General features: G+C 47.3%; 1 protein-coding gene across 1 annotated transcript in view; it reads right to left on the bottom strand.

Annotated features, from left to right (window-relative positions):
• ACSF2 (acyl-CoA synthetase family member 2) overlaps positions 1-24,414 on the bottom strand; it is a 168,971-nt gene that overhangs the window by 96,272 nt on the left and 48,285 nt on the right. Inside the window, exons 3-5 of the mRNA XM_075347503.1 lie at positions 19,570-19,698; positions 16,770-16,823; positions 9,717-9,835 (exon numbers count right to left, since the gene is read on the bottom strand). Of these exons, the coding sequence (XP_075203618.1) occupies positions 9,717-9,835; positions 16,770-16,823; positions 19,570-19,698 (302 nt within the window). The remainder of the gene's footprint in view (positions 1-9,716; positions 9,836-16,769; positions 16,824-19,569; positions 19,699-24,414) is intronic.

The following is a 24,414-nucleotide window of genomic DNA, read 5'->3' as shown; positions in this document are numbered from 1 at the left end:
ACACACCTTAGGTGAGTGACCGCTCACCTGGCAGCTACAGTATCTCTCATGACTCTCCCATACACTCTACCAAGCACTCCTGTGCTCTCCTGTGACATCTCTGACAATAATCTCAGGGAGAACAAAAGGATCAACAATCAGAAATGCCAGATCCTTATCTCCACTGACATCATCTGTTGAGGGCCACATACATCATATTTGATTATCGAGGAAACCCATTGACATCGGTTTGGCTGACGTCAGGGTTTTAGGATCTGAGTGACTCTGGCAAATGCCACATTGTGATGGGTCTCTAATGCACTCTCCTATGTGTGTGGAACAATGACATAAGCCCCTGTCACATTTAGCAATTTATCAGCGATCTCAAAAACGATACGACCTGATAAGGATCGCTGGTAAGTCGCTGGGAGGTCGCTGGTGAGATGTCACAGTCAGACCTTACCAAAGACTCAGTAACGATACAGGTCGAAGTAGCGACCTGTTTAACGATCTCTGCTGTCATTGGGACCCTGTCACACAGTGTCAAACACAGCGATGCGTCCTGCCCAGCAGGACATCTCCTTTGAAGAAAATGGTCCAGGACATTCAGCCACGACCGGCGACCTCACAGCAGGGGCCAGGTTGTTGCTGGATGTCACACACAGCGACATCGCTAGCAAGATCGCTGCTACGTCACAAAAAACGTGACTCAGCAGCGATATCGCTAGCGATGTCGCTTGATGAGACGTGGCCTTAACTCATCTGGTTGAGCAAACAGTTTAGGTACAACCTCACAAATAGTTAAATAGTTCTTACAAGTTATGATAGAAGAGAGTCAGTACACTGTACATGTCACGCTCCCCGGGTCCCCTGCGCTGTCCCCCGGCTCACCTGTCACGCGTCCCGGCTCCCCTGCCTCGCTTCCCGGTTCCTTGGTCCGGTCACCGCCGCTCCCCGCTCTCCAGCGTCCATTACCAGCCCGTCCCCGGCGTCCTGGTCCCCGCTCCCGGCGCCCGTCGGCTTCTCAGCCCCAGCCCAGCCCTGCTGCTTCCTCCTCACAGCTTCCTGCCCTGGCTTCTGGCACTCGGGCCGCGCGCATGCGCATTAGGGCGCGCGGTCATTGACCCTTTCTTAAAGGGCCAGCGTCCATTAACAGGAAATGATGCAAACAGGTACAGGGTATAAAGGAGTTTAATGTCCAAGGGGGCGGGGCCTGATCTTCGTGTTTCCCAAGCTAGGAGTCAGGTCTCCTGGTGTCTATATGATATACTCACCTATCTCTCTTGTAGAGCCGTGCCTGCCTCGCCATCCGGTCCTGCCGAATCCCGAACCCCGAACGCTGTCCATCTGCCATCCTGACAGTCCGTACCATCTCGGATCCCTGCGGTGACCCGTCATCTCGCTCCGAAGGTTCCGGACCCCGCCTGACATCTTCTCGGCTTCCGAACCTGAGCTACGTCACCCGGACTACCTACAATGACTCCGTGGTCCCAGGGACTTCTCCGTTAAACTCATATGCACGGACTGTTCTGCTGCCTATAGTGCTCCAGCTACCGGACCCCTTACCACCATCTAGGAGTTCGGCCCAGTGGATCCACCTCCTGGGTCTGCCCGTCCACCTGGCCCTGACAGTAAGATCAGGCCATGGATCCCGCTGCAGCACTAGCAGCCGTACAGGAGGAACTCCAACGCCAGCGTGAGACTCAGACCCGCATGCTGCAGTTCATGTCTTCTGTGGACGCCCGCCTGAACACGCTACAAGCAGCAGTTGCGTCTTCAACATCCCGGGCTTCCACTAGTCAAGCCACGGCTCCAGCTCCCGTGGCGACTTCTTCAGATACTTCCAGACTTCGTTTGGCCTCACCACCCCGGTACGCCGGAGACCCCAAGACCTGCAGGGGATTCTTAAACCAATGCTCCCTCCATTTCACGCAGCTGCCGCATTTGTTTGCCTCCGACCAAGCCAAGGCCGCCTTCATCATGTCCCATCTAGAGGGTGAGGCACTGGCGTGGATGAACCCCTTGTGGGAGAAGGGGGATCCTGTGACCACGAACATCCAAGAGTTCCTGCAGGCATTCCGTGGCACCTTTGATGAGCCCGGACGCGCCTCCGCGTCTGCTTCGTCTCTTCTCCGCTTGCGTCAGGGGACTCTGACGGTGGGTCAGTACGCAGTCCGGTTCCGCACCCTGGCTTCGGAACTCGGCTGGAACAACGAGGCCCTAACCGCCGCCTTCTGGGAAGGACTCTCGGGGCGAATTAAAGATGAGCTGGCGGGTCGTGACGTACCGACCACCCTGGATGCCCTGATTGCCCTAGCGACACGAGTAGACATTCGCTTTCAGGAGCGAGCCAAGGAAGTGTCCCGTGAGAGACGTCCGGTACGGCATTCCTCTCCTCCGCAGAAGCCCTCCGTACTTCAGTCATCGACAGCTGGGGTCCCCGTCCACGAGCCCATGCAGATCGACCGAGTGCGGCAATCTGAACAACGTCGAGCAGAGCGGCTCGCCAAGGGTCTCTGCTTTTACTGCGGAGAGGGCACACACCTGCTACGCTCCTGTCCAGAGAGGCCGGGAAACTCCAAAGCCTAGGGTTGGTAGGAGAGGCCACCCTAGGTGCTGGGACTCTCTCAGACCCGGTTACGTGGACTGTGCAAGTGACAACGGGAGAGACGCGGTTCACGGCTGAAGCATACCTCGATTCCGGGGCAGCAGGCAATTTCATCCAGCAGGCCACGGTGGACAAGTACCAGGTGCCTGTTACTCCACTCGACAAGCCCCTAGTGATTGCCTCTGTGGATGGGAGACCCCTCTCTGACACCATCTCCTGGGTCACCAGGCCGGTCGAACTGCGTATCGGTGCCCTGCACACCGAGAACATCGCTCTCTATGTCCTTCCACGCATGTCCCATCAGATCCTGCTGGGACTTCCCTGGTTGCGGACACACGAACCATCAGTCAGCTGGGGCACTGGCGAAATCACCCGATGGGGCTCTTCGTGCCATGAGAAGTGTCTGAAGTCCATACAACCCATCCGACGGCCTCCGGTTCCAGAGAACCTACCGGGACTGCCCTCGGCCTATTGGTCCTTCGCAGACGTCTTTGATAAAAAGGAGTCTGAGGTACTTCCGCCACATCGTCCTTACGATTGTGCCATTGACCTGCTCCCAGGAACAACACCACCTCGAGGACGGATATATCCATTGTCTCCAGCCGAAACAAGGGCCATGTCTACTTACATCACAGAGAGCCTGGCAAGGGGATTCATTCGGAGATCCTCCTCTCCTGCTGGAGCAGGCTTCTTCTTCGTGAAGAAGAAAGAGGGCGACCTACGCCCATGTATAGACTACCGGGGATTGAACCAGATCACCGTGAAAAACAAGTACCCTCTGCCACTCATCCCCGAATTGTTTGACCGGCTTAGGGGAGCTCGTGTGTTCACCAAGCTGGATCTTCGGGGTGCTTACAATCTGGTACGCATCCGCTCTGGGGACGAATGGAAGACTGCGTTCAATACTCGCGATGGGCACTATGAATACTGCGTGATGCCCTTCGGCCTGTGTAATGCCCCAGCCGTCTTCCAAGAACTGGTGAACGACGTTTTCCGGGACCTTCTCTACGTCTGTGTGGTAGTGTATCTGGATGACATCCTTGTCTTCTCTCCGGACCTCCAGACCCACAGAGAGAACGTACAGCTGGTTCTACAAAGACTGAGAGAGAATCGTCTGTACGCCAAGTACGAGAAGTGTGTCTTTGAGCAGTCCTCTATCCCCTTCCTGGGGTACATCATCTCTGATACCGGACTGCAGATGGATCCAAAGAAGGTCTCCTCCATTCTCAACTGGCCTCCTCCTTCTGGACTGAAGGCAATCCAACGTTTCCTGGGATTTGCCAACTACTACCGCCAGTTTATCCCTCACTTCTCTGCTCTGACTGCTCCTCTCTCCGCTTTGACCAAGAAGGAGGCTAATCCAAAGGACTGGTCACCTGCGGCCGACGCCGCGTTTTGCTCTCTGAAGCGGGCATTTGCCTCCTCTCCTGTACTCCACCGTCCGGAGTTAAACCGCCAGTTCACCTTGGAGGTGGATGCCTCCTCCTCGGGAGCCGGAGCAGTCCTCATGCAGAAGTCCTCCTCCGGGAAGATGGTGACTTGCGGTTTCTTCTCCAAGAGCTTCTCTGCGCCTGAACGCAACTACACCATCGGTGACCGAGAGCTCTTGGCAGTCAAACTGGCTCTGGAGGAATGGCGCTACCTTCTGGAAGGAGCAGTGTACCCCGTGATTATTTACACGGACCACAAGAACCTGGAATACCTGCGGTCCGCTCAGCGACTGAACCCACGGCAAGCCAGGTGGTCCTTATTCTTTGCCAGGTTTGATTTCCAGCTCCATTTCCGACCTGCGGACAAGAATGTACGCGCTGATGCCTTGTCCAGGTCTTTCATGCCCATGGAGCAGGAGGAGGAGACTACCCAACCCATCATCTGTCCTAGCAAAATCATTCCGGTGGCCCCTGTCACCCTGGCCCAGATACCGCCCGGGAAGACCTATGTCTCTGAGACTGACAGGCAAAAAGTGTTACACTGGGGCCATGCCTCGAAAACAGCCGGTCATGCTGGTCAGAAGAGAACATGGAGCACGATTGTACGTCACTACTGGTGGCCATCTCTTCGCACGGACGTCGCTGCTTTTGTCTCTGCCTGCTCCTCTTGTGCCAGGAACAAGACGCCCAAACACCTGCCATATGGCCGTCTTCTGCCTCTGCCGATACCCTCTGTTCCATGGCAACACATAGCGATGGACTTTATTACGGACTTGCCATTGTCCTCCGGACACACAGTCATATGGGTCGTGGTGGATCGGTTCTCTAAAATGGCACATTTCGTCCCTATGACTGGACTGCCCTCTGCTCAGGAACTCGCGGACGCCTATATACATCACATCGTCCGCTTGCATGGCTTTCCATCACACATCGTATCCGACAGAGGAACTCAGTTCACCTCCCGCTTCTGGAGGGCGCTCTGCAAACATCTGGGAGTGACTCTGGACTTTTCTTCAGCTTACCATCCTCAGTCTAATGGCCAAGTGGAGAGGGTCAATCAAATCTTGACCTCCTTCTTACGTCATTATGTCAACGCCCATCACGACGACTGGTCCACGCTTCTTCCTTGGGCGGAATTCTCCCATAACCACCACATCAGTGAGTCGTCCTCCAGCTCTCCCTTCCATGTCGTTTACGGACTTCAGCCCTCCGTCCCATTGCCTGTATCCCCTTCTTCGGATGTCCCTGCTGCCGATACTGTAGCCCGTGACTTTGCAACCATTTGGGACTCTGTCAAGGCGTCCCTTGGGCGTGCTTCCCTACGGATGAAGAGACACGCAGACAAGAGACGTCTGGACCCTCCGTGTTTCTCTCCTGGAGATCTAGTCTGGCTTGCTTCCAAGTATGTCCGATTGAAGATACCATCCTACAAGCTGGGTCCTCGCTACATCGGGCCGTTTAAAGTCCTCAACAAGATCAATGAGGTCTCCTACAAGCTACAGCTCCCGGCCACGATGAGGATACCCAATTCCTTCCACGTCTCCCTGCTCAAGCCGGTTGTCCTTGGTCCCTTCTCCGCTGCTGCCAGTTCGGCTCCTCCTCCTATTGCCGATGACGACATCTATGCGGTAAGGGATATCGTGGCCATGAAAACCGTCCGGGGTCGACAGTTCTTCCTGGTGGACTGGGCAGGGTATGGTCCTGAGGATAGATCCTGGGAGCCCCGGGAGAATGTGGGTACTCCGCTGATCCGTGCCTTCCTGTCCCGGTTGCGGGGAGGGGGGCGTGGGGGGGGGGGTACTGTCACGCTCCCCGGGTCCCCTGCGCTGTCCCCCGGCTCACCTGTCACGCGTCCCGGCTCCCCTGCCTCGCTTCCCGGTTCCTTGGTCCGGTCACCGCCGCTCCCCGCTCTCCAGCGTCCATTACCAGCCCGTCCCCGGCGTCCTGGTCCCCGCTCCCGGCGCCCGTCGGCTTCTCAGCCCCAGCCCAGCCCTGCTGCTTCCTCCTCGCAGCTTCCTGCCCTGGCTTCTGGCACTCGGGCCGCGCGCATGCGCATTAGGGCGCGCGTGCGGTCATTGACCCTTTCTTAAAGGGCCAGCGTCCATTAACAGGAAATAATGCAAACAGGTACAGGGTATAATGGGGTTTAATGTCCAAGGGGGCGGGGCCTGATCTTCGTGTTTCCCAAGCTAGGAGTCAGGTCTCCTGGTGTCTATATGATATACTCACCTATCTCTCTTGTAGAGCCGTGCCTGCCTCGCCATCCGGTCCTGCCGAATCCCGAACCCCGAACGCTGTCCATCTGCCATCCTGACAGTCCGTACCATCTCGGATCCCTGCGGTGACCCGTCATCTCGCTCCGAAGGTTCCGGACCCCGCCTGACATCTTCTCGGCTTCCGAACCTGAGCTACGTCACCCGGACTACCTACAGTGACTCCGTGGTCCCAGGGACTTCTCCGTTAAACTCATATGCACGGACTGTTCTGCTGCCTATAGTGCTCCAGCTACCGGACCCCTTACCACCATCTAGGAGTTCGGCCCAGTGGATCCACCTCCTGGGTCTGCCCGTCCACCTGGCCCTGACAGTACACAGTACATTGTGGTTTTATCTGTATGGGGCCTCATTCATAGATGCAGACCAGTCAAGAGTGCTCATGGAAGGTGGCCTGGGTAATGTTCTGCAGGGAAATCTTAGGGATTTACATTCATCTACATGTTTCTTTCAAAAAGTGTCCTCTTTCAACAGAATAATGCACTTTGCCACAGTGCAAAAATTATTCATCAGAGGTTGGAGGAACATGACAAAAAATTAATTCTGTAGACTTGGCCTCCAAATGACCTAGATCTCAATTCTGTCAAGTCGGATCCATGGAAGATCACAACTTACAGGACTAAACAGATCTGCTACTAATGTCATGGTGCCAGATAGTACAGGACACTTATAGGAGGTGTTGTGTCTATGCTTCAAGTGATTAGAGCGTTGCTGGTGGCATGAGGGGGACTTACACAATATTAGGCCTCCTTAACACATCTGTGTCTCCGGTATGTGTGATGTCCATTATCACACGTACCGGAGACACAAATCACACGTAGACCCATTAAAATCAATGGATCTGTGCACTCGTGCGTGTTTTGCCATGGATCGTGTGTTTGTGTGGAGCATACGTCTGTCCATGTGCTCCACACGTAGACATGTCCGTTTTTTCTCCGGCAGCACAGGTGTCACACGGACCGCATGAATGTGATCCATGTGACATCTGTGTGACACGTACTGGAGAAAACACACGTGTCTGTAAAATAAAATTAATTTCTATACTCACATTCTCCAGCTCTGCTGTCTCTGCCGCTGCTGTCACTTGCTTCCGACCCCTGCTCATTATGCTCATCGCATATGCACGGCACAGAGGACCGGAAGCAGTAGCAGCAGCGGAGAGTTGGCAGGCCTGGAGACTGTAGATCAGCACCACAAACAGCAACGCCAGGGACAGGTAAGCAGAAAGTTCCTGTTCTCCGTGTGTTATCACGGATAGCACACGGAGAACACACGTATGCCAAAATCACGGCACACGGAGGACAACACGCACCTTTCACACGTGCGTGCAAAACGTGCGTGGTTTTCACAGACGTGTGAAAGAGGCCTTACGCAGATTGTTTATGGTTGGTCAGGGTTTGTTCACACATTCAGTATTTGGTCAGTATTTTACACCAGTGTTTGTAAGCCAAAACCGAGAGTGGGTAGAAAATGCAGAGGTGGAACACATTTCTATTATACTTTATCTCTGATTATTTGGCTTACAAATACTAAGGTACAAAACTCACCAAATATTCAACATGTGAACGTGGCCTTACACGAGAAAAGAAATCTTAACATTAAAGCGGGCTTTACACGCTACGACATCGCTCAAGTGGTCTCGTTGGGGGTCACGGATTTTGACGCACATCCGGCCGCATTAGCGATGCCGTTGCGTGTGACACCTATGAGCGATTTTGCATCGTCACAAAAACGTGCAAAATCGCTCATCGGTAACATGGGGGTCCATTCTCAAATATCGTTACTGCAGCAGTAACGAAGTTGTTCCTCGTTCCTGCGGCAGCACACATCGCTCCGTGTGACACCGCAGGAACGAGGAAGCTCTCCTTACCCAGCCACATTGCGGAAGGAAGGAGGTGGGCGGGATGTTCGTCCCTCTCAGCTCCGCCCCTCCATTTCTATTGGGCGGCGGTTCAGTGACGCTGCTGTGATGTCACTGTGACGCTGCACGAAACGCCCCCTTAGAAATGAGGCGGTTTGCCGGTCACAGCGACGTCGCAGGGAAGGTAAGTCCGTGTGACAGGTCCAGGCGATGTTGTGCGACACGGGCAGCGATTGGCCCGTGTCGCACAACCGATGGGGGCGTGTACGCACGCTGGCGATATCGATACCGATATCGCAGTGTGTAAAGCGGCCTTTAGTATAAGAGGTGATTTAGACAAAATTTCAATGATGTTTAAAATTTCTCCTTCTCCTCACTTGTGCTCTGATTCTCACATGCGAGATAATCGGATCACAGTAGAATGACACTCGGATCACGCTCGCAGCAAAGTCTGAGCCGGGTGTCACAGGCATTTCACATCCGATTCTTTCTTATTGGATGCTATACGCTAGTGTGACCCCCGGCCTTAAAAGAATAATAATTTTCTGCTATTAGGCCCTGTGCGCACGCTGCGGATTTGCCGCGGATTTGCTACAGAAAATGTGTCTAATATTTCTGCGGTCATTCCCCAGCAAAACCTATGGGTATAAAAAAATGCTGTGCGCACACTACGTTTTTTTATACCTGCGGATTTACCCGCGAAATTTCCGCGGCGGAATTAATGTGCATGTCCCTTCTTTTCTGCAAGTACCTGCGTTTTTTGCCATAGATAATGGTAAAAAACCGCAGGGACAACCGCCAGAAAAACAGTGGCAAAACCGCGTCAAAAATGCGGCTGCAGTTTTACCGCGGTTTTTGCTGTGGGTGCAGTATTCTGCCAGAGTGTGCGGATTTTTCTTAAGAAAAGTTCACTTTCTAGTGCGCAGATAGCCTCAGAGTGGGATCCAATCTCATCCTTGCAACCAGTAACACAGCTCCTGCACCTACTTGTACTGAAGCCATGTACACAATACAGAATAAAAGTGTCCAAATTGCCAAATATCATATTTTAGAGACGTATTTGGGACATCTGAGTAACTTTCTAAATGTACAGATTAGAAGCTTGCAGAATTTCACAGGAAAATCTATACAGGTGTACCACGGCAGCAAGTATACAGGTGGGACACAGCAGATTAAACAGGTGCGCCACCACAGCAACGTTCCCCCAGAGATGTAATGCTAGTTATAGTATGATCATATGAACATATTTTCACTTTATATAAAACACGGACCTCACATGAACAGGCCAATGTTAGCCTATGTGCTAGTGACTTCAGGTCCGTGTGAAAATAATTGCAGCGTACTCTACCGTGGTTCTATTCACGAGCCAGACTTGTGCATGTAAGTAGCAGGCAGCTCCTACACCCATCCACTATGCAAGTGGGCACACGGAGCCAGTCAGGTCTGCGATTAAGTCCAATAAATGCAGCGACCATGTGAACATAGCCTTAATGTGATACTTTGAGGGAACAATACCAGACAGAAATGATTCCTAGAAGACAGAAATACACCTACAGTCCACTTACGTCTTACTCTTGATATCTCCAGCCGGACATTTATCTATCTCTGGACAAATATGCTTCAATATTTCATAATATCGCTGAGTTTTAAACTCTGAAGGAAAAACAAGGGCAGAACAGCCAACCTGCAGACAAAGCTCAGAGTCAGAATATATAGGTTATTTAGTACAATCATGTATAATCTATTTTATCAATGCAATTTGAAAATGAAATTATCTTGGCCACTGAATCACTTCTACTATGTTCTTGTTCAGAAATGCAACAAATATGTGTTCTGGATCTTTGTCATGTTGGAAAAGTGCACGTCTGCCAAGGGCACGAAGTAGTAGGAGTATCTTTTCCTTCAATATAGAGCAGCACATCTGTGAATTCATGATCCTATCAATGTATCAATTAATCAATGTATCTCCTATCAATGTAGCTCCCAGCAACCAGTAGCACACATGCAGCTTCACATAATGTCAGTGACACCATCATGTTTCAGTGTAGTCTTCATGAATTTTTCTATAGTCATTTTCATAAATGCATGGTACCTACAGTAAAACATGGTGGAGGCAGGGCCTTATGTAGAGCTGCATGAGTGTTCCTGGTGTTGTCAACTGCATTTCATTGATGGTATCATGAATTCACAGATGTACTGCTCTATATTGACAAAGATGTATTCGTTTTTGATGTGGGCTGTATTTATTTTTGCACCAACTAATTTGAGTAGAACTGAAGATTGTGTAATGAAAGTTATATTATTAACCTTACTTTCATGTTATGGGTTTAAAAAATGTTCTATGACACTCCGCCTTGCCAAAAATTTGGAAATTGTTCTTCTGTTCAGTGAGATAATGATTAAAATCTTAGTTTTCAAAGGGGATGTACTCATTTATGGTGAACACTGTATCGATACAAAAAAAGTATGGCACCCAGGCAGTTGTTAGTAAAAATTAACTATCCTGTATTAACCTGTTGCTGCCCTGTCTCGTGGCTACTGTGCACGGGAGGTGTCCTACAAGAGGGGCAAGCTAATACTGTCTCTGCTATAAACATACAAAAAGCTACTTATAAAATGTAAGTAATCCTTCGAGTACCACAACAAGCTTCCTAAATACGTTGCTTTAATGGACTGGCACAGATCTAGAGTTGTAATGGATATTCTGTGTATCTTAACCCTGTCACCCCCGTGTTTTTTAAATTTCATTTTTTCCTCCCCTTCTTCCAAGAGCCATAACATTTTTAGTTTTTTGGCAATGTTCCCATATCAGGGCTCATTTCTTTGCGGGATGAGTTGTACTTTTGAATGACACCATTCAATTTACCATATAGTGTACTGAAAATGGGAAAAAATCTAAATGTAGAAAATTTGTGAAAAAAATGAAATTCCACAATGGTTTTTTTGTTTTTTTTTATTCACTGATCTGGCATTATGATTCTCCAGGTCAGTACGAGTTTGTAGATACCAATCATGCATAGTTTTATTTTTATCTAACCGGTGAAAAAAATTCAAAAGTTTGTCCAAAAAAAAAATTGTGCTTTGATCGCCATTTTCTGGGACCCGTAGTGTACTCATTTTTCAGGATCTGGGGCTCAGTGATGGCTTATTTTTTGCATCTTGAACTGGCGTTTTTAATTATACCATGTTTCTGTAGATGCGATATTGCAGCAACAAAAAAAAACAAACTAATTTTGGAGGTTGGAATTTTTTTCTCATTATGCCATGTACCCATCAGATTAAATTGATTTTATATTTTGATAAATCGGACATTTCTGAACACGGTGACACCATATATGTGTGTTTTGGTTTTTTTTGTTTTCAATGGGGCTAAAGGGGGATGATTTGAACTTTTAGTTTATTTACTCTTTCATATTTTTTAAAACTTACTTGTTACTGTTTTTACTAGTCCTCTTAGGGAACTTTATGACTGTACACTGGGATTACTTCTCCTGATCAGAGCAATACTGTAGCATCGCTCCGATCAGGAGAAATGCTGATCTTCTGTGAGTGCTGGAGCTTTGCCGCCTCTCACAGGAAGTGATTCATGACAGCATCAGGGGGTCATCATCGTCATGGTAACATATTGGCGCCCCATGATCGTGGTTGGGAACAGTGCGATCCCTGCCACAGTGCTTTAAATTGTACTGTCAGAGTTTGACAGCATGATCTAAGTGGTTAAGAGGCATGAGTGGATCGGAGATCCATCTGCGCCTGTTAGGCTGCTTTCACATCAGATACCGGATCACAGTAGCGGACACAGAAGAGGAGAGAGAGAGAGAGGAGAGAGTTTTTGAAAAAAGTTAGCATACCGCAAAACAACGGATGCAGTGTATGACACACGCAACCGAATGTGACCGCAACTTACCGCGTGTCCATTGCAAATTAATTGAAATGACAATGCATTTGTAAAGGATCCGGTTTTGTGGCAAAAAATCCACTCATGCCGCAGTTAAAAAAAAGCTGATGTGAAAGCAGCCTTAGCCGCACATATCTGCTGATCAGATCAGCAGATATGTGCATGGATTACCGCAAGCTTACTGCCAGAGCCTGCGGTAACTGAAGGAACACAACTACTGACGTACTAGCACGTCATTGGTTGTTAGGCCTTGTGCGCTTGTTGCATTTTTTCATGCGTTTCCGCAGCGTTTTGAGCAGCAGTGTTTTAATGCAAAATTGCATGTGTTTTGATTTCCAGGCAAAGTCTATGGAAAATAGGGCTGTCTTGTGCGTACGATGCTTTTAAAAACGCAGTGTTTTTGGTGTAAACAAATTTCCAAATTCTCTGCGTTTGAAGAAGCAACATGTCAATTGTTTTTGCCATTTTGGAAGCATTTTGGTAACATAGAAGTCAATGAGAATTATCTAAACACATCCTAAAAGAAATTTCTAGTGTTTTACATGCATTTTTGATGCTTAACGCATGCTTTTTTGTCATTATAGTGAGGTCAAGAGGTTTCCATTTGCCCTCACATCCATTCCGACTTTAAAAAAGGAGTCAAACAATACTTTTACTTTATTTTGAATATAATTATTAAATCTCATTAATCATTTTCGGTAAATTATCATTATAGTGTATGATTTAAAGGTTATCATTTTTTTTTTCAATTTTTTCATATTGTTTGAATGTTCAAACCTTATTTAGTTGTGTATTTGTATTGAAAACGCATCTCAATTTAAGCACTGAAAATGCATGTAAAACGCGGTCAAAACGTGGCAAAAACGCTATAAAAATGCTTCCGTATTTCCTGCGTTTCTGTGGTCAAAACCAAATTTGACAATGACAATTTCTGCCAGAGGATGCGTTAATTTCTGCAAGTTACTGAACGCAGGGGTTAATAAGGACCTGTCCCCAGGCCAAGAGTTACGGTACTTTCACACTTGCGTTTTTTTCCTTCCGTTAACGTATCCCGCTGTTTCCCATAGACTTGTATGGAGGATGGATTGTGCCAAAAGTACCTGCGTTGCTTCCGCTGGCCGACGCTGCGTTGCTTCCGCCGGGTGGAAGGAACGCAGCATGTAACGTTTTTTGAGCAGCGGAATCCTTAGGATTTCACTGCGCATGCTCTCTCTGGCTCCCTGCACCCGTAACCAGGGTACACATCGGGTAACCAAGCAAAGTGCTTTGCCTAGTTACCCGATATTTACCATGGCTACGTGTGCAAGGAGCCAGTGCTAAGCGGTGTACGCTGGTAACCAAGCAAAGTGCTTTGCTTAGTTACCCGATATTTACCCTGGCTACGTGTGCAGGGAGCCCGACACTTCCCTGCTTGGCTCCGCCCCCTCCCGCACTCCACTACGCATGTACACATGCAGGCGTACACACACGCACTCGTACACACACACACACACACACACACACACACACTCACCTGTCCTCAGCGCCATGGCCCCGTTCGGCTCCACCCACCCCACACTCCGCCCCCCGCACACATTCTCGGCGGCCGAAAGATCAGCTGATCACCCGGCGACCGGCTGCTATGAGCGATCAGCTTATCACCCGGCGACCGCATGCTGTGAGCGATCAGCTGAGCGCCCGGCAGCCGGGTGATCAGCTGATCGTTCACAATAGTCTGCCACCGGTAACTGTAAGAAAAAAAAAAGCTGATTCCGTTGTTTTGTACGATCCGTTGTGCCACTATATGCAACGCATCCGTCACATAACGCAATGCAACGGATGCCGTTCAACGCAAGTGTGAAACTAGCCTTACCAGTTTTGCTCTTGTTTGATTCCTGCTGATCACTGATTGATTTGGCTTTGTTTTCATTGGTCATGTGGTTCCAGAGATATGGCCTATTTATTCAGTGAGAATATTTATGGTCTTTCCAAGGTAGCATGGCTCACAGGATAATAATGCAGAGCAGCCTAAGGCTTCTGCCACACTCACGTGAAATTCACGCACGTGCCGAGAGACACGTATTTTCCCTGCGTGTTGCGTGCAGGTAAGTACGTGTCTCTGGTACGTGCGGGACACGTGTGTTCTACGTGTGCTATCCGCGATAGCACACGTAGAACCGGTAATTATTATACTCACCTGGTCCTTCCTGATGTCCGCGCTGCTGTCCATGGTGCTGATCCTCGGTCTCCAGCCCTCCCGTCTCCCCGCTGCTGCTGCTGCCAGGCAGTGAAGTGAATATTCAATGAGAATAATGAGCGGCGGTCGGCAGCAAGAGGCAGCAGCGGCAGAGACAGGAGGGCTGGAGAAGGTGAGTTAATGTTTTTTTATTTTTCACTGACATGTGTGGTTTCTCCGGTGCGTGTCACACGGGACCGCATCCACACTACACCCGTGTGGTACGGGTGCGGGCCGTGTGACACCCGTGCTGCGGGAGAAAACACTGACATGTCAGCGCTTTCAAAAAAGCACACACGTACAAACGCACACGGACACACGTTCCGTGTGGTTTTACGTGTGTGTGCCTGCTACAATAGGGTAGCATTGGTTAAAGTGTCTCCGTGCCGCCGGTACGTGTAAAAAATGACAAACACGTGCCGGCAGCACGGATGTGTGGCGCTAGCCTAAAGCAATGCCTCCAGAGAATCCTGTAAGACACTGCCTATTGGTAAAGACCATACAAATTAGCACTAAATAAGGCTATGTGCGCACGCTGCATTTTTTTTACGCTGCGTTTTTGTGCGTTTTGGTCGCTAAAAAGGCACAAAAACGCATAAAAACGCACTCGCGGCAAAAACACGCAAAAAACACACCGGTAAAAACGCATACGTTTTTACCGCGTTTTGGTGCATTTTTGATCTCTGCATTGCATTGCATGGGGGAAAAACGCATAAAAACGCAGGAAAGAATTGACAAGTCCCATTTTTTCTTTTAAGCTCAAAAACGCAGCTTAAAAAAAAGTAGTGTGCGGACAGCAAAAATGAAAAGTCATAGACTTTGCTGGGGAAGCAAAGTCATGCAGTTTTGAGCCCAAAAACGCACCCGAAAAACGTGCAAACCTAAACAGCTGAAATCTTGGGAACCATATGGCGGGTTTAAAAAAAAAAAATCTAAAAAAAAAAAAAAATGGAATACTCAGGACTGAGAAAAAGTGGAAATAAAATAAGAGCAAACTCTGGACTCTTTCCACCTGGTGACAGGTCCCCTATGAAGCTACATTCACACCCAGTAGCCAAGTTTCTCTACTGCAATAAGGAGAATTCATTTTTTACACCTACTACATATTAGGATAGGATCTTTGAGATGGAAATACCCCTTTAACTGTCAATGTCCAATATTGCGCTCTTGTCCCTGGTTTGGGCTCAGCTCCACATCTGACTTTGCAAGTAGCCCGTTTCTTAATACGATGAACCGCCTTGGCTTATTTAGGGGCTTCTTGGACTTGCACGTGGACCTAGTATTGACAGAGATTACCCCTTTTTGAGTGGGTTCTGAGGGGCTGAACTAGAGTTGGTTTGATATGCTATATTGCGGCTTCTATTGAACTCCGGAGTCCTGTCTGCAACCTGCCCCGGGTCTTTGGACCTTCTGTCTCGTGTCCGCCTTCGGTTTGGTGCAATTTTTATCTTATTTGATTATGGATGTGCCGATAATTATCTTTTCAAGTTCTCTTGGCAAGCTTTCTATCTGAGCACTCAAATCAATGAATGATAACCTGCACAGCTGAACGTGTCTAGCTTCTCCACCCTCCTCCTCTATCCTGTTAGGCTGCTTTCACACATCCATTTTTTTGTATCAGGTACAATCCGGCTCAAATACCTATGCAACGGATGCGGCGAAAAAAACGGATCCGTTGCATACGTTTTTCCAAGCAGACCATCCGTTTTTTGACGGATCCGGTATGATACTGAGTATGCACAATTAAAAAAAACGCATCCGGCCGCCGGATGCGGTTTTTGCCTCAGGACGCAGCATCCGGCATTTATAGGCTTGCATTGTAAATTGAGCCGCATCACGCCGAATCCGGACAAAAAACGCTGCAAGCAACGTTCCATGCGGCCGCCGCATCGACTAAATATGCGCATCCGGCAACAACTGGACGCAACGCAAGGCCATGCAGCACAATTCCGCGCTACTGCAAGTCTATGAGGAAAAAACGCATCCGGCGGCAAAAAAACCCCAGATGTGTGAAAGCAGCCTTACCAGTCTACAGTCGTGAATAGCTCTGCTTCCTGTCTGCCAGCGGCCTCCAGTAACCCTTTTCCCTGTTTACAGTCGTCTGTATTTCTGCTGTGCTTCTGAGGTCCTTCTGCTATTTCGCTATCTGGTTATGTCCATCCGTTATGTAATCCCAGGACTTTATTAAACTACTGTATTATTTTTTGCATTTTTAGTGTCCATGTTCCGCTTGCTCCATCTGGCTGCTGCACCGGCGCTTGTATGTCCACCTTAACCAACAGGCTTAGAGGATCCACCGCCACTGAGTCGGCCTCATGCACTCACGTAACATCTTAAGCAATACATAATGCATGTGGCCCTATCCTAAAAGTGTGATTTCAAGTGTCATCACACTCGTAATCACACTTCAGTTCAGTTTGTGCACAATTACTAAAAACTGAACCTCCATAAACAATTTTGAACGTAAGTGTTTTTTAATGTTAAGGGTTGTCCGAAAAGGCTTACCTTCCTCAGTACATACTCCAGCTCGTTTGCTTGGTACGCTGGATTCACAGACACCTGGAAATAGCAGAAAATTAAGATGAGACGCAGGTAAGTAGGGCAACACGATGACTCAGTGGTTAGCACTGCAGTCTTGCAGCGCTGGAATCCTGGGTTCAAATCCCACCAAGGACAACACCTGCAAGGAGTTTTTATATTCTCCCTGTGTTCGCATGGGTTCCTTCTTGGTTCTCTGGTTTCTTCCCACACTCCAAAGCCATACTGATAGGGAATTTACACTGTGAGCCACAAAGACAAAAATGATACATGCTTTGCAGTAATCCGACGTACTAGTCTGGAGAAATCAAGCTTTTACACCACATGCAAATTAGCCTGGAAAATCATTGGGTGTCAAAGCTTGATTTCTCAGTGTGGAAACATCAAAATACTGATTTATATGAGGTATAAAAGCTTGATTTCTCAGTGTGGAAACATAAGAATACTGATTTCCATGAGAGGTAACAGCTTGATTTTTCAGTGTGGACATATCAGAATACAGATTTCTATGAGATATCAGAGCTTGACTTCTCAGTGTGGAAACATCAGAATACAGATTTCCATGAGAGGTAAAGCTTGAATTCTCAGTGTGGAAACATCAGAATACTAATTTCCATGAGAGGTAAAGCTTGAATTCTCAGTGTGGAAACATCAGAATACTGATTTCCATGAGAGGTAAAGCTTGAATTCTCAGTGTGGACACATCAGAATACAGATTTCCATGAGAGGTAAAGCTTGAATTCTCAGTGTGGAAACATCAGAATACAGATTTCCATGAGAGGTAAAACTTGAATTCTCAGTGTGGAAACATCAGAATACTGATTTCCATGAGAGGTAAAAGCTTGAATTCTCAGTGTGGACACATCAGAATACAGATTTCCATGAGATATCAGAGCTTGATTTCTCAGTGTGGACACATCAGAATACAGATTTCCATGAGATATCAGAGCTTGATTTTTCAGTGTGGACACATCAGAATACTGATTTCCATGAGAGGTAAAAGCTTGAATTCTCAGTGTGGACACATCAGAATACTGATTTCCATGAGAGGTAAAAGCTTGAATTCTCAGTGTGGAAACATCAGAATACTGATTTCCATGAGAGGTAAAAGCTTGAATTCTCAGTGTGGACACATCAGAATACTGATTTCCATGAGAGGTAAAAGCTTGATTTCTCAGTGTGGAAACATCAGAATACTGATTTCCATGAGATATCAGAGCTTGATTTCTCAGTGTGGACACATCAGAATACTGATTTCCATGAGAGGTAAAAGCTTGATTTCTCAGTGTGGAAACATAAGAATACTGATTTCCATGAGATATCAGAGCTTGATTTTTCAGTGTGGACACATCAGAATACTGATTTCCATGAGAGGTAAAAGCTTGAATTCTCAGTGTGGACACATCAGAATACTGATTTCCATGAGAGGTAAAAGCTTGATTTCTCAGTGTGGAAACATCAGAATACTGATTTCCATGAGATATCAGAGCTTGATTTCTCAGTGTGGACACATCAGAATACTGATTTCCATGAGAGGTAAAAGCTTGATTTCTCAGTGTGGAAACATAAGAATACTGATTTCCATGAGATATCAGAGCTTGATTTCTCAGTGTGGAAACATCAGAATACTGATTTCCATGAGATATCAGAGCTTGATTTCTCAGTGTGGACACATCAGAATACTGATTTCCATGAGATATCAGAGCTTGATTTTTCAGTGTGGACACATCAGAATACTGATTTCCATGAGAGCTAAAAGCTTGAATTCTCAGTGTGGACACATCAGAATACTGATTTCCATGAGAGGTAAAAGCTTGAATTCTCAGTGTGGACACATCAGAATACAGATTTCCATGAGATATCAGAGCTTGATTTCTCAGTGTGGACACATCAGAATACTGATTTCCATGAGGTGTCAAAGCTTGATTTCTCAGTGTGGACACATCAGAATACTGATTTCCATGAGAGGTAAAAGCTTGATTTATCTGTGTGGAAACATCAGCATACTGATTTCTATGAGGTTTAAAAGCTTTATTTTTCAGAGTGACTACATCAGAATACTGATTTCCATGAGAGGTAAAAGCTTGAATTCTCAGTGTGGACACATCAGAATACTGATTTTCATGAGAGGTAAAAGCTTGACATCTCAGTGTGGACATATCAGAATACTGATTTTCATGAGAGGTAAAAGCTTGACATCTCAGTGTGGACATATCAGAATACTGATTTCCATGAGGGGTAAAAGCTTGATTTCTCTTTGTGAAGTGGACACATCAGAATACTGATTTCTATGAGGTGTAAAAGCTTGATATCTAAGTGTGGACACATGCAGCTTATCTACATACTGCACAGAATTTCCAAGCTGACGGTTTCCCTTTAAAGGGGTTCTTTGTTATTTTTCTTGTATGTATAGAGCTAAAGTAACATATATGCTCATAGTTTTAAACCCTCCTCAGCTCTAGCACTGACACTGCTATGATCCTTAAGCAGCCTCAGTTTACATCTCTAATCCACCATATCAACATGTGAATCATGCTGCTAATAACTTGGCATACTAGTCGCATGCTATACATGTGAACGTCCCTGCTACAGTCAGTGATTAGCTGCAGTGCTGTAAGCAGAGACTGGGGGAGCCTGGGGGGAGTTTAGGCATACTTGTTATTTTACCCCATAAATAGGCTGTCCGAAAAAAAATCTACTGTTAATGGTTATGGTTTATAAGTAAATCTACGTAGAATACAGTAAGGTGGGCACAACTTTGTCTTACCAAAATTAGACCAGCTAGAGCTGTTCCATACTGCATAACGACCCACTCATAAGAATTTGGCCCCCACATTCCCACGCGGTCTCCTCTCTTCAAGCCAAGAGCTAAGAGCCCTGCAGCAAGGGTCTCTGCCTGATGAGAAAAAACACCCAGAGATGTTACTGTACAGATACTTGGCAATTCTCCTAAAAAAAACAACAGCCAATTTTATCCTTGGCATTACTCGAAAATCAAATCAGCAAGTCTCCCTGGGATAGTAGCCAGAAGATGGCGGGATCCGTACTACATATAAGAAGTTCTGTATTTTAATATAAAGTATGCACCGCATAGGCTCCAAATCATAGATTGTAAAGAGTAAAAGTACAATAGTGTACCTATTAGCTTTATTATCATTTTTAATTTAAGAGAGTCCCATATTCAATACAGTTTTTTTTTCACAATAAGGCTGCTTTCACACTATGTTTTTTTTAACATGCGTCATGAACGTTTCTTTGCTGTAAAAGTGGATCCTGTTTTTACAAAGAAAAACGCATGTGTTATTTTGCAGGATCCTGTCACTTGAAGTTTATGGGCGGGCATTGAAGTCATGTCATTGGGAGTGAGGGGAACTGACCGTGATAGACTGGGAGCCGGCATCTGAAAGCTGCTGACGCTGGTAACCAAGGTAGACATCGGGTAACTAAGCGAAGTGCTTTGCTTGGATACCCGATATTTACCTTGGTCACGAGCGTCCGCAGCTGCTAGGAGCCGGGCTGCCTGCTCCCTGCACACGTAACCAAGGTAAACATCAGTTAACTAAGCGAAGCGCTTTGCTTGGTTACCCGATATTTACCTTGGTTACGAGCGTCCGCCGCTCTCAGGCGGGGGAGAGAGAAGGGGGAGAGAGGGAGAGAGCGAGGGGGAGAGAGCGAGGGGGAGAGAGAGACTGATCACGCCAGGCTGGTTTCTGGGCATGCTCAGTAGAGCAAGCAGGATCCTGTCTATCAGCATGCCAGCGTTCACATGTGTTTGCGTGCAGTATAGTCTGGATCCAGTGAAAAACAGTATTTGGACGCAGCTCAAAGACGCTACAAGTAGCGGTTTTGAAAAAAGTTAAAAAACTGCAAGTCGCTGGATCCTCACTATAACACACGCAAACGCATGTTGACGCGAGTCCATTGCAAATGCATTGAAATGAAGATGCATTTGCACTGGATCCGTTTTTGCGTTAAAAAAACGTTCATGACGCATGTTAAAAAAACGTAGTGTGAAAGCAGCCTAACTGGAACTAGAGCTCCATGGTTTTTGTTGCAGAGCTCTAAATCCCTCACATCTCTTCGTGGTTGACAACCACCACAACCAGGGGGACAGTCTTAAAGGGGTTATCTGAGGTTTTAAGAATTCCAAGAAAGTGTTGACTCGGCACAAACTATTAAAATAATAATGTTCTAATCACCATATACACCTGCCGGGCGCAACTTGCTATCTTCTTAGATATCTGACTTGTGGGCATATCCAGCAGTGAGCTTCAAACTATCAAGTTACCAAAATGACTTTTCGGCCAGTGACATGCTGGTATAGATTACATGCCAAATTATGTGATGTACAAAAAAAGGGGGAGCAGAGCAAGTGGGTGTCTTATGGGAATGCCAAAATAGTACTGATTTTGTTTAGGGTCCAAATCGCAAACTTGCAATCCTCTGCATATTGTAAATACTGGTAATACAGGATTTATTTCAGTTAATGAGAGCTGTATACCATATTAGAGGGGTTTACAAGAGTCAGACCCCAAAGATCTGATATTGATGGCCTATCCTAATGTCTCTCTAAAGTTGGTTACAGATTGCCAGATCTTTTATAGTAAAACAAAGCGCTGACCTCCTCAAAAATTTATTCTGAAATCAGAATTTTTTTTTACCAAAATAAGTACCATACCGGTCAAAAGTTTGGACATACTGTCACCTGGAATATCTTCCAATGAACAGTTATGCCTTGTTAAGGGTTCACTGGCCTTCAAAAGTTGTTTGCAACCATCAGGTGTGTTTTGCAGAGGCAGTACCGGTACATAGATGCATACAATAACTGGGTCCTATTCCACAACTGTTCTAAACCAGAATATGGAAAACACCACTGAACCAAATGAGATGACAGTCCATTATTACTCTCAGACATGATGGTCAGTTAATCTGAAAAATTGCTAGAACCTTGAAGGTATCATAAGTGCATCATAAAAACAGTCAATCACTATGCTGAAACTAAGGGTACCGTCACACTTTAGTGACGCTCCAGCGATCCCACCAGCGATCTGACCTGGTCAGGATTGCTGATGCGTCGCTACATGGTCGCTGGTGAGCTGTCAATCAGGCAGATCTCACCAGCGAGCAGTGACCAGCCCCCAGCCAGCAGCGCTGCGTGGAAGCGATGCTGCGCTTGGTAACTAAGGTAAATATCGGGTAACCAAGTGCTTGGTTACCCGATATTTACCTTGGTTACCAGCGCACACCGCTTAGCGCTGGCTCCCTGCACTCGTAGCCAGAGTACACATTGGGTTAATAAGCAAACCGCTTTGCTTATTTACCCGATGAGTACTCCGGCTACTTGTGCAGGGAGCAGGGAGCCGGCACTGGCAGCCTGAGAGCGGCGTACGCTGGTAACCAAGGTAAATATCGGGTAACCAAGCAAAGTGCTTCGCTTGGTTACCCGATATTTACCTTGGTTACAGCTTACCGCAGGCTGTCAGAAGCCGGCTCCCTGCACATTCAGATCGTTGCTCTCTCGCTGTCAAACACAGCAATGTGTGCTTCACAGCGGGAGAGCAGAGCAACGTCCAAAAAATGAACCAGCACTGTGTGTAACGAGCAGCGATCTCACAGCAGGGGCCAGATCGCTGCTCAGTGTCACACACAGCGAGATCGCTAATCAGGTCACTGGCGCGTCACAAAAATCGTGACTCAGCAGCAATCTCGCTAGCGATCTCGCTATGTGAGAAGTACCCCTAAGGGTCATGAGGAATAACCAGTAAAGGAAAACAAAGAATGACCTCGACTGCAGTTGATAAGTTCATTAGTTACCAGCCTCAAAAACCACAAATTGACCATAACTCAGATAACAGTCCTCATAAATTACACAACTATCAAGCATCAGACACATGTCAACATAAACTAGCCATAGCAGACTGCGAGAAGCAGACCTTTACAAAGAAACCACTACTGAGCACTGTAACCAAGGAAGACAGGCTTGTTTGCGTCAAGAAAACCAAGGACTAGACATTCAACCAGTGGATAACTGAACTGTGGTATGATGAGTCAAAGTTTTAGTTTTAGTACCAACTGCCATGTCTCTGTGATATACCGAAAAAATGAGCAGATGTTTTTCACTTATGTAGTGGCTACTGTGAAGTATGGAGTGAGAGATGCGATGGTGAGGGGCTGCTTTGCTGGTGTCACTTGCCGCCAGGGATGAGGCAGTGAGCGGAGGGATAGCAGATCCCACAGAAACGGACAAGAAGACAGGACAACAGACACAGGAAGTCATCAGGCTCCAAATCAGGCAAGGCTCTAGACATCGGGGAGAAGTCATCAGACACTAGACATCAGGCACAGCTTCAGGCATCGGACAAAGGTCGTCAGGCACCGGACATTGGGCATGCCTCCAGGCATCGGGCAGAGGTCATCAGACATCGGGCAAGGCTCCAGACATCAGCCATGACAGTGAAGGCACAGCAGTCGTGGACCACAGCAGGATGGTGCAAGAACAGCAGGCACTCTGGACTTCAGGTTAAAACACAAACAGGACTTTATTCACAAGTACAGGACACAGAAGGGTTACAGAAATAGGACACAAACTAGTACCAGGGGAACACATGGACAGAACAGGTCCAGGGCAGACATCAGCATGCCAGAACTAATTACAGACAGGACTGGTGCTGGATATGGGGAGACCAGAGCAACATGGCAGGACCAATACAAGGTTACCAGATGCCTCTGAGCCATAGGTTGGGGACACCAATTCAAGGTGCGCACACCGCCCCAATATAAGCAAGGAAGGACCCAGCAGGACAAGCTCAGGGCCAGAGACCTAGGGACCAGACACATGTGGATGGCCATATGGGACAGCAGAGAACCACACAACACGTGAGTGGCAGTGCAGAGGAGAAGGGAACTGCGTAAGTAACCAAAAGGAAACGGCAATGGTAACCCAGCTGGGTATGGGGGAGGAGAGTGTAGAGACATCGGCGCTAGGACGGGGTGCCGCTGTAAGTATGGAACCAGAACACCAACGCTACAGCTGGTGACACTGTTGGTGATTTATTCTATATTCAAGGCACACTTGCCCTTCATGGCTACCACAGCATTCTGCATAGACATGACGTCCTTTCTGGTTTGCACTTAGTGAGTGGGACCATCATTTGTATTACAACAGGACAATGACCCAAAACACACATCTGGGCTATGTAAGGCTATGTCACCAAGGAGGAGAGGGATAAAGTGCTGCATCAACAATGGCCTCTGCAATCACTAAATCGCAATCAAAATGGTTTTGGATGAGTTGAATCGCAAAGTAAAAGCAAAGCTATCAACAAGTGCTCAGCACCTCTAGGATCTCCAAGACTGTTGGAAGCTATTCCTGGTGACTTCTTGACAAACTTACATGAGAGAATACTAGCTATCATCAGAGTAAAAAGGTGGCACTTTGAGGAATCTAATGTTTAACACGTATTCAGGTTGGTTTCACACATTTCTTTACTCCTTGTTTCTATTTGTGTTCCTTCCAAGTTTTGCTGCCTTCAGTCTGAATCTACAATGTGCACATTCCAATAAGAACTAAGAAAACCATTCCATGAATAGGTGTTTCCAAACTTTTCAATGT

This window comes from Anomaloglossus baeobatrachus, chromosome 5, assembly GCF_048569485.1.
Source record: "Anomaloglossus baeobatrachus isolate aAnoBae1 chromosome 5, aAnoBae1.hap1, whole genome shotgun sequence".
Classification (NCBI taxonomy): Eukaryota; Metazoa; Chordata; class Amphibia; order Anura; family Aromobatidae; genus Anomaloglossus; species Anomaloglossus baeobatrachus.
Note: the sequence above shows the minus strand (reverse complement) of the source record. Positions and strands in the feature narration are given on the sequence as shown.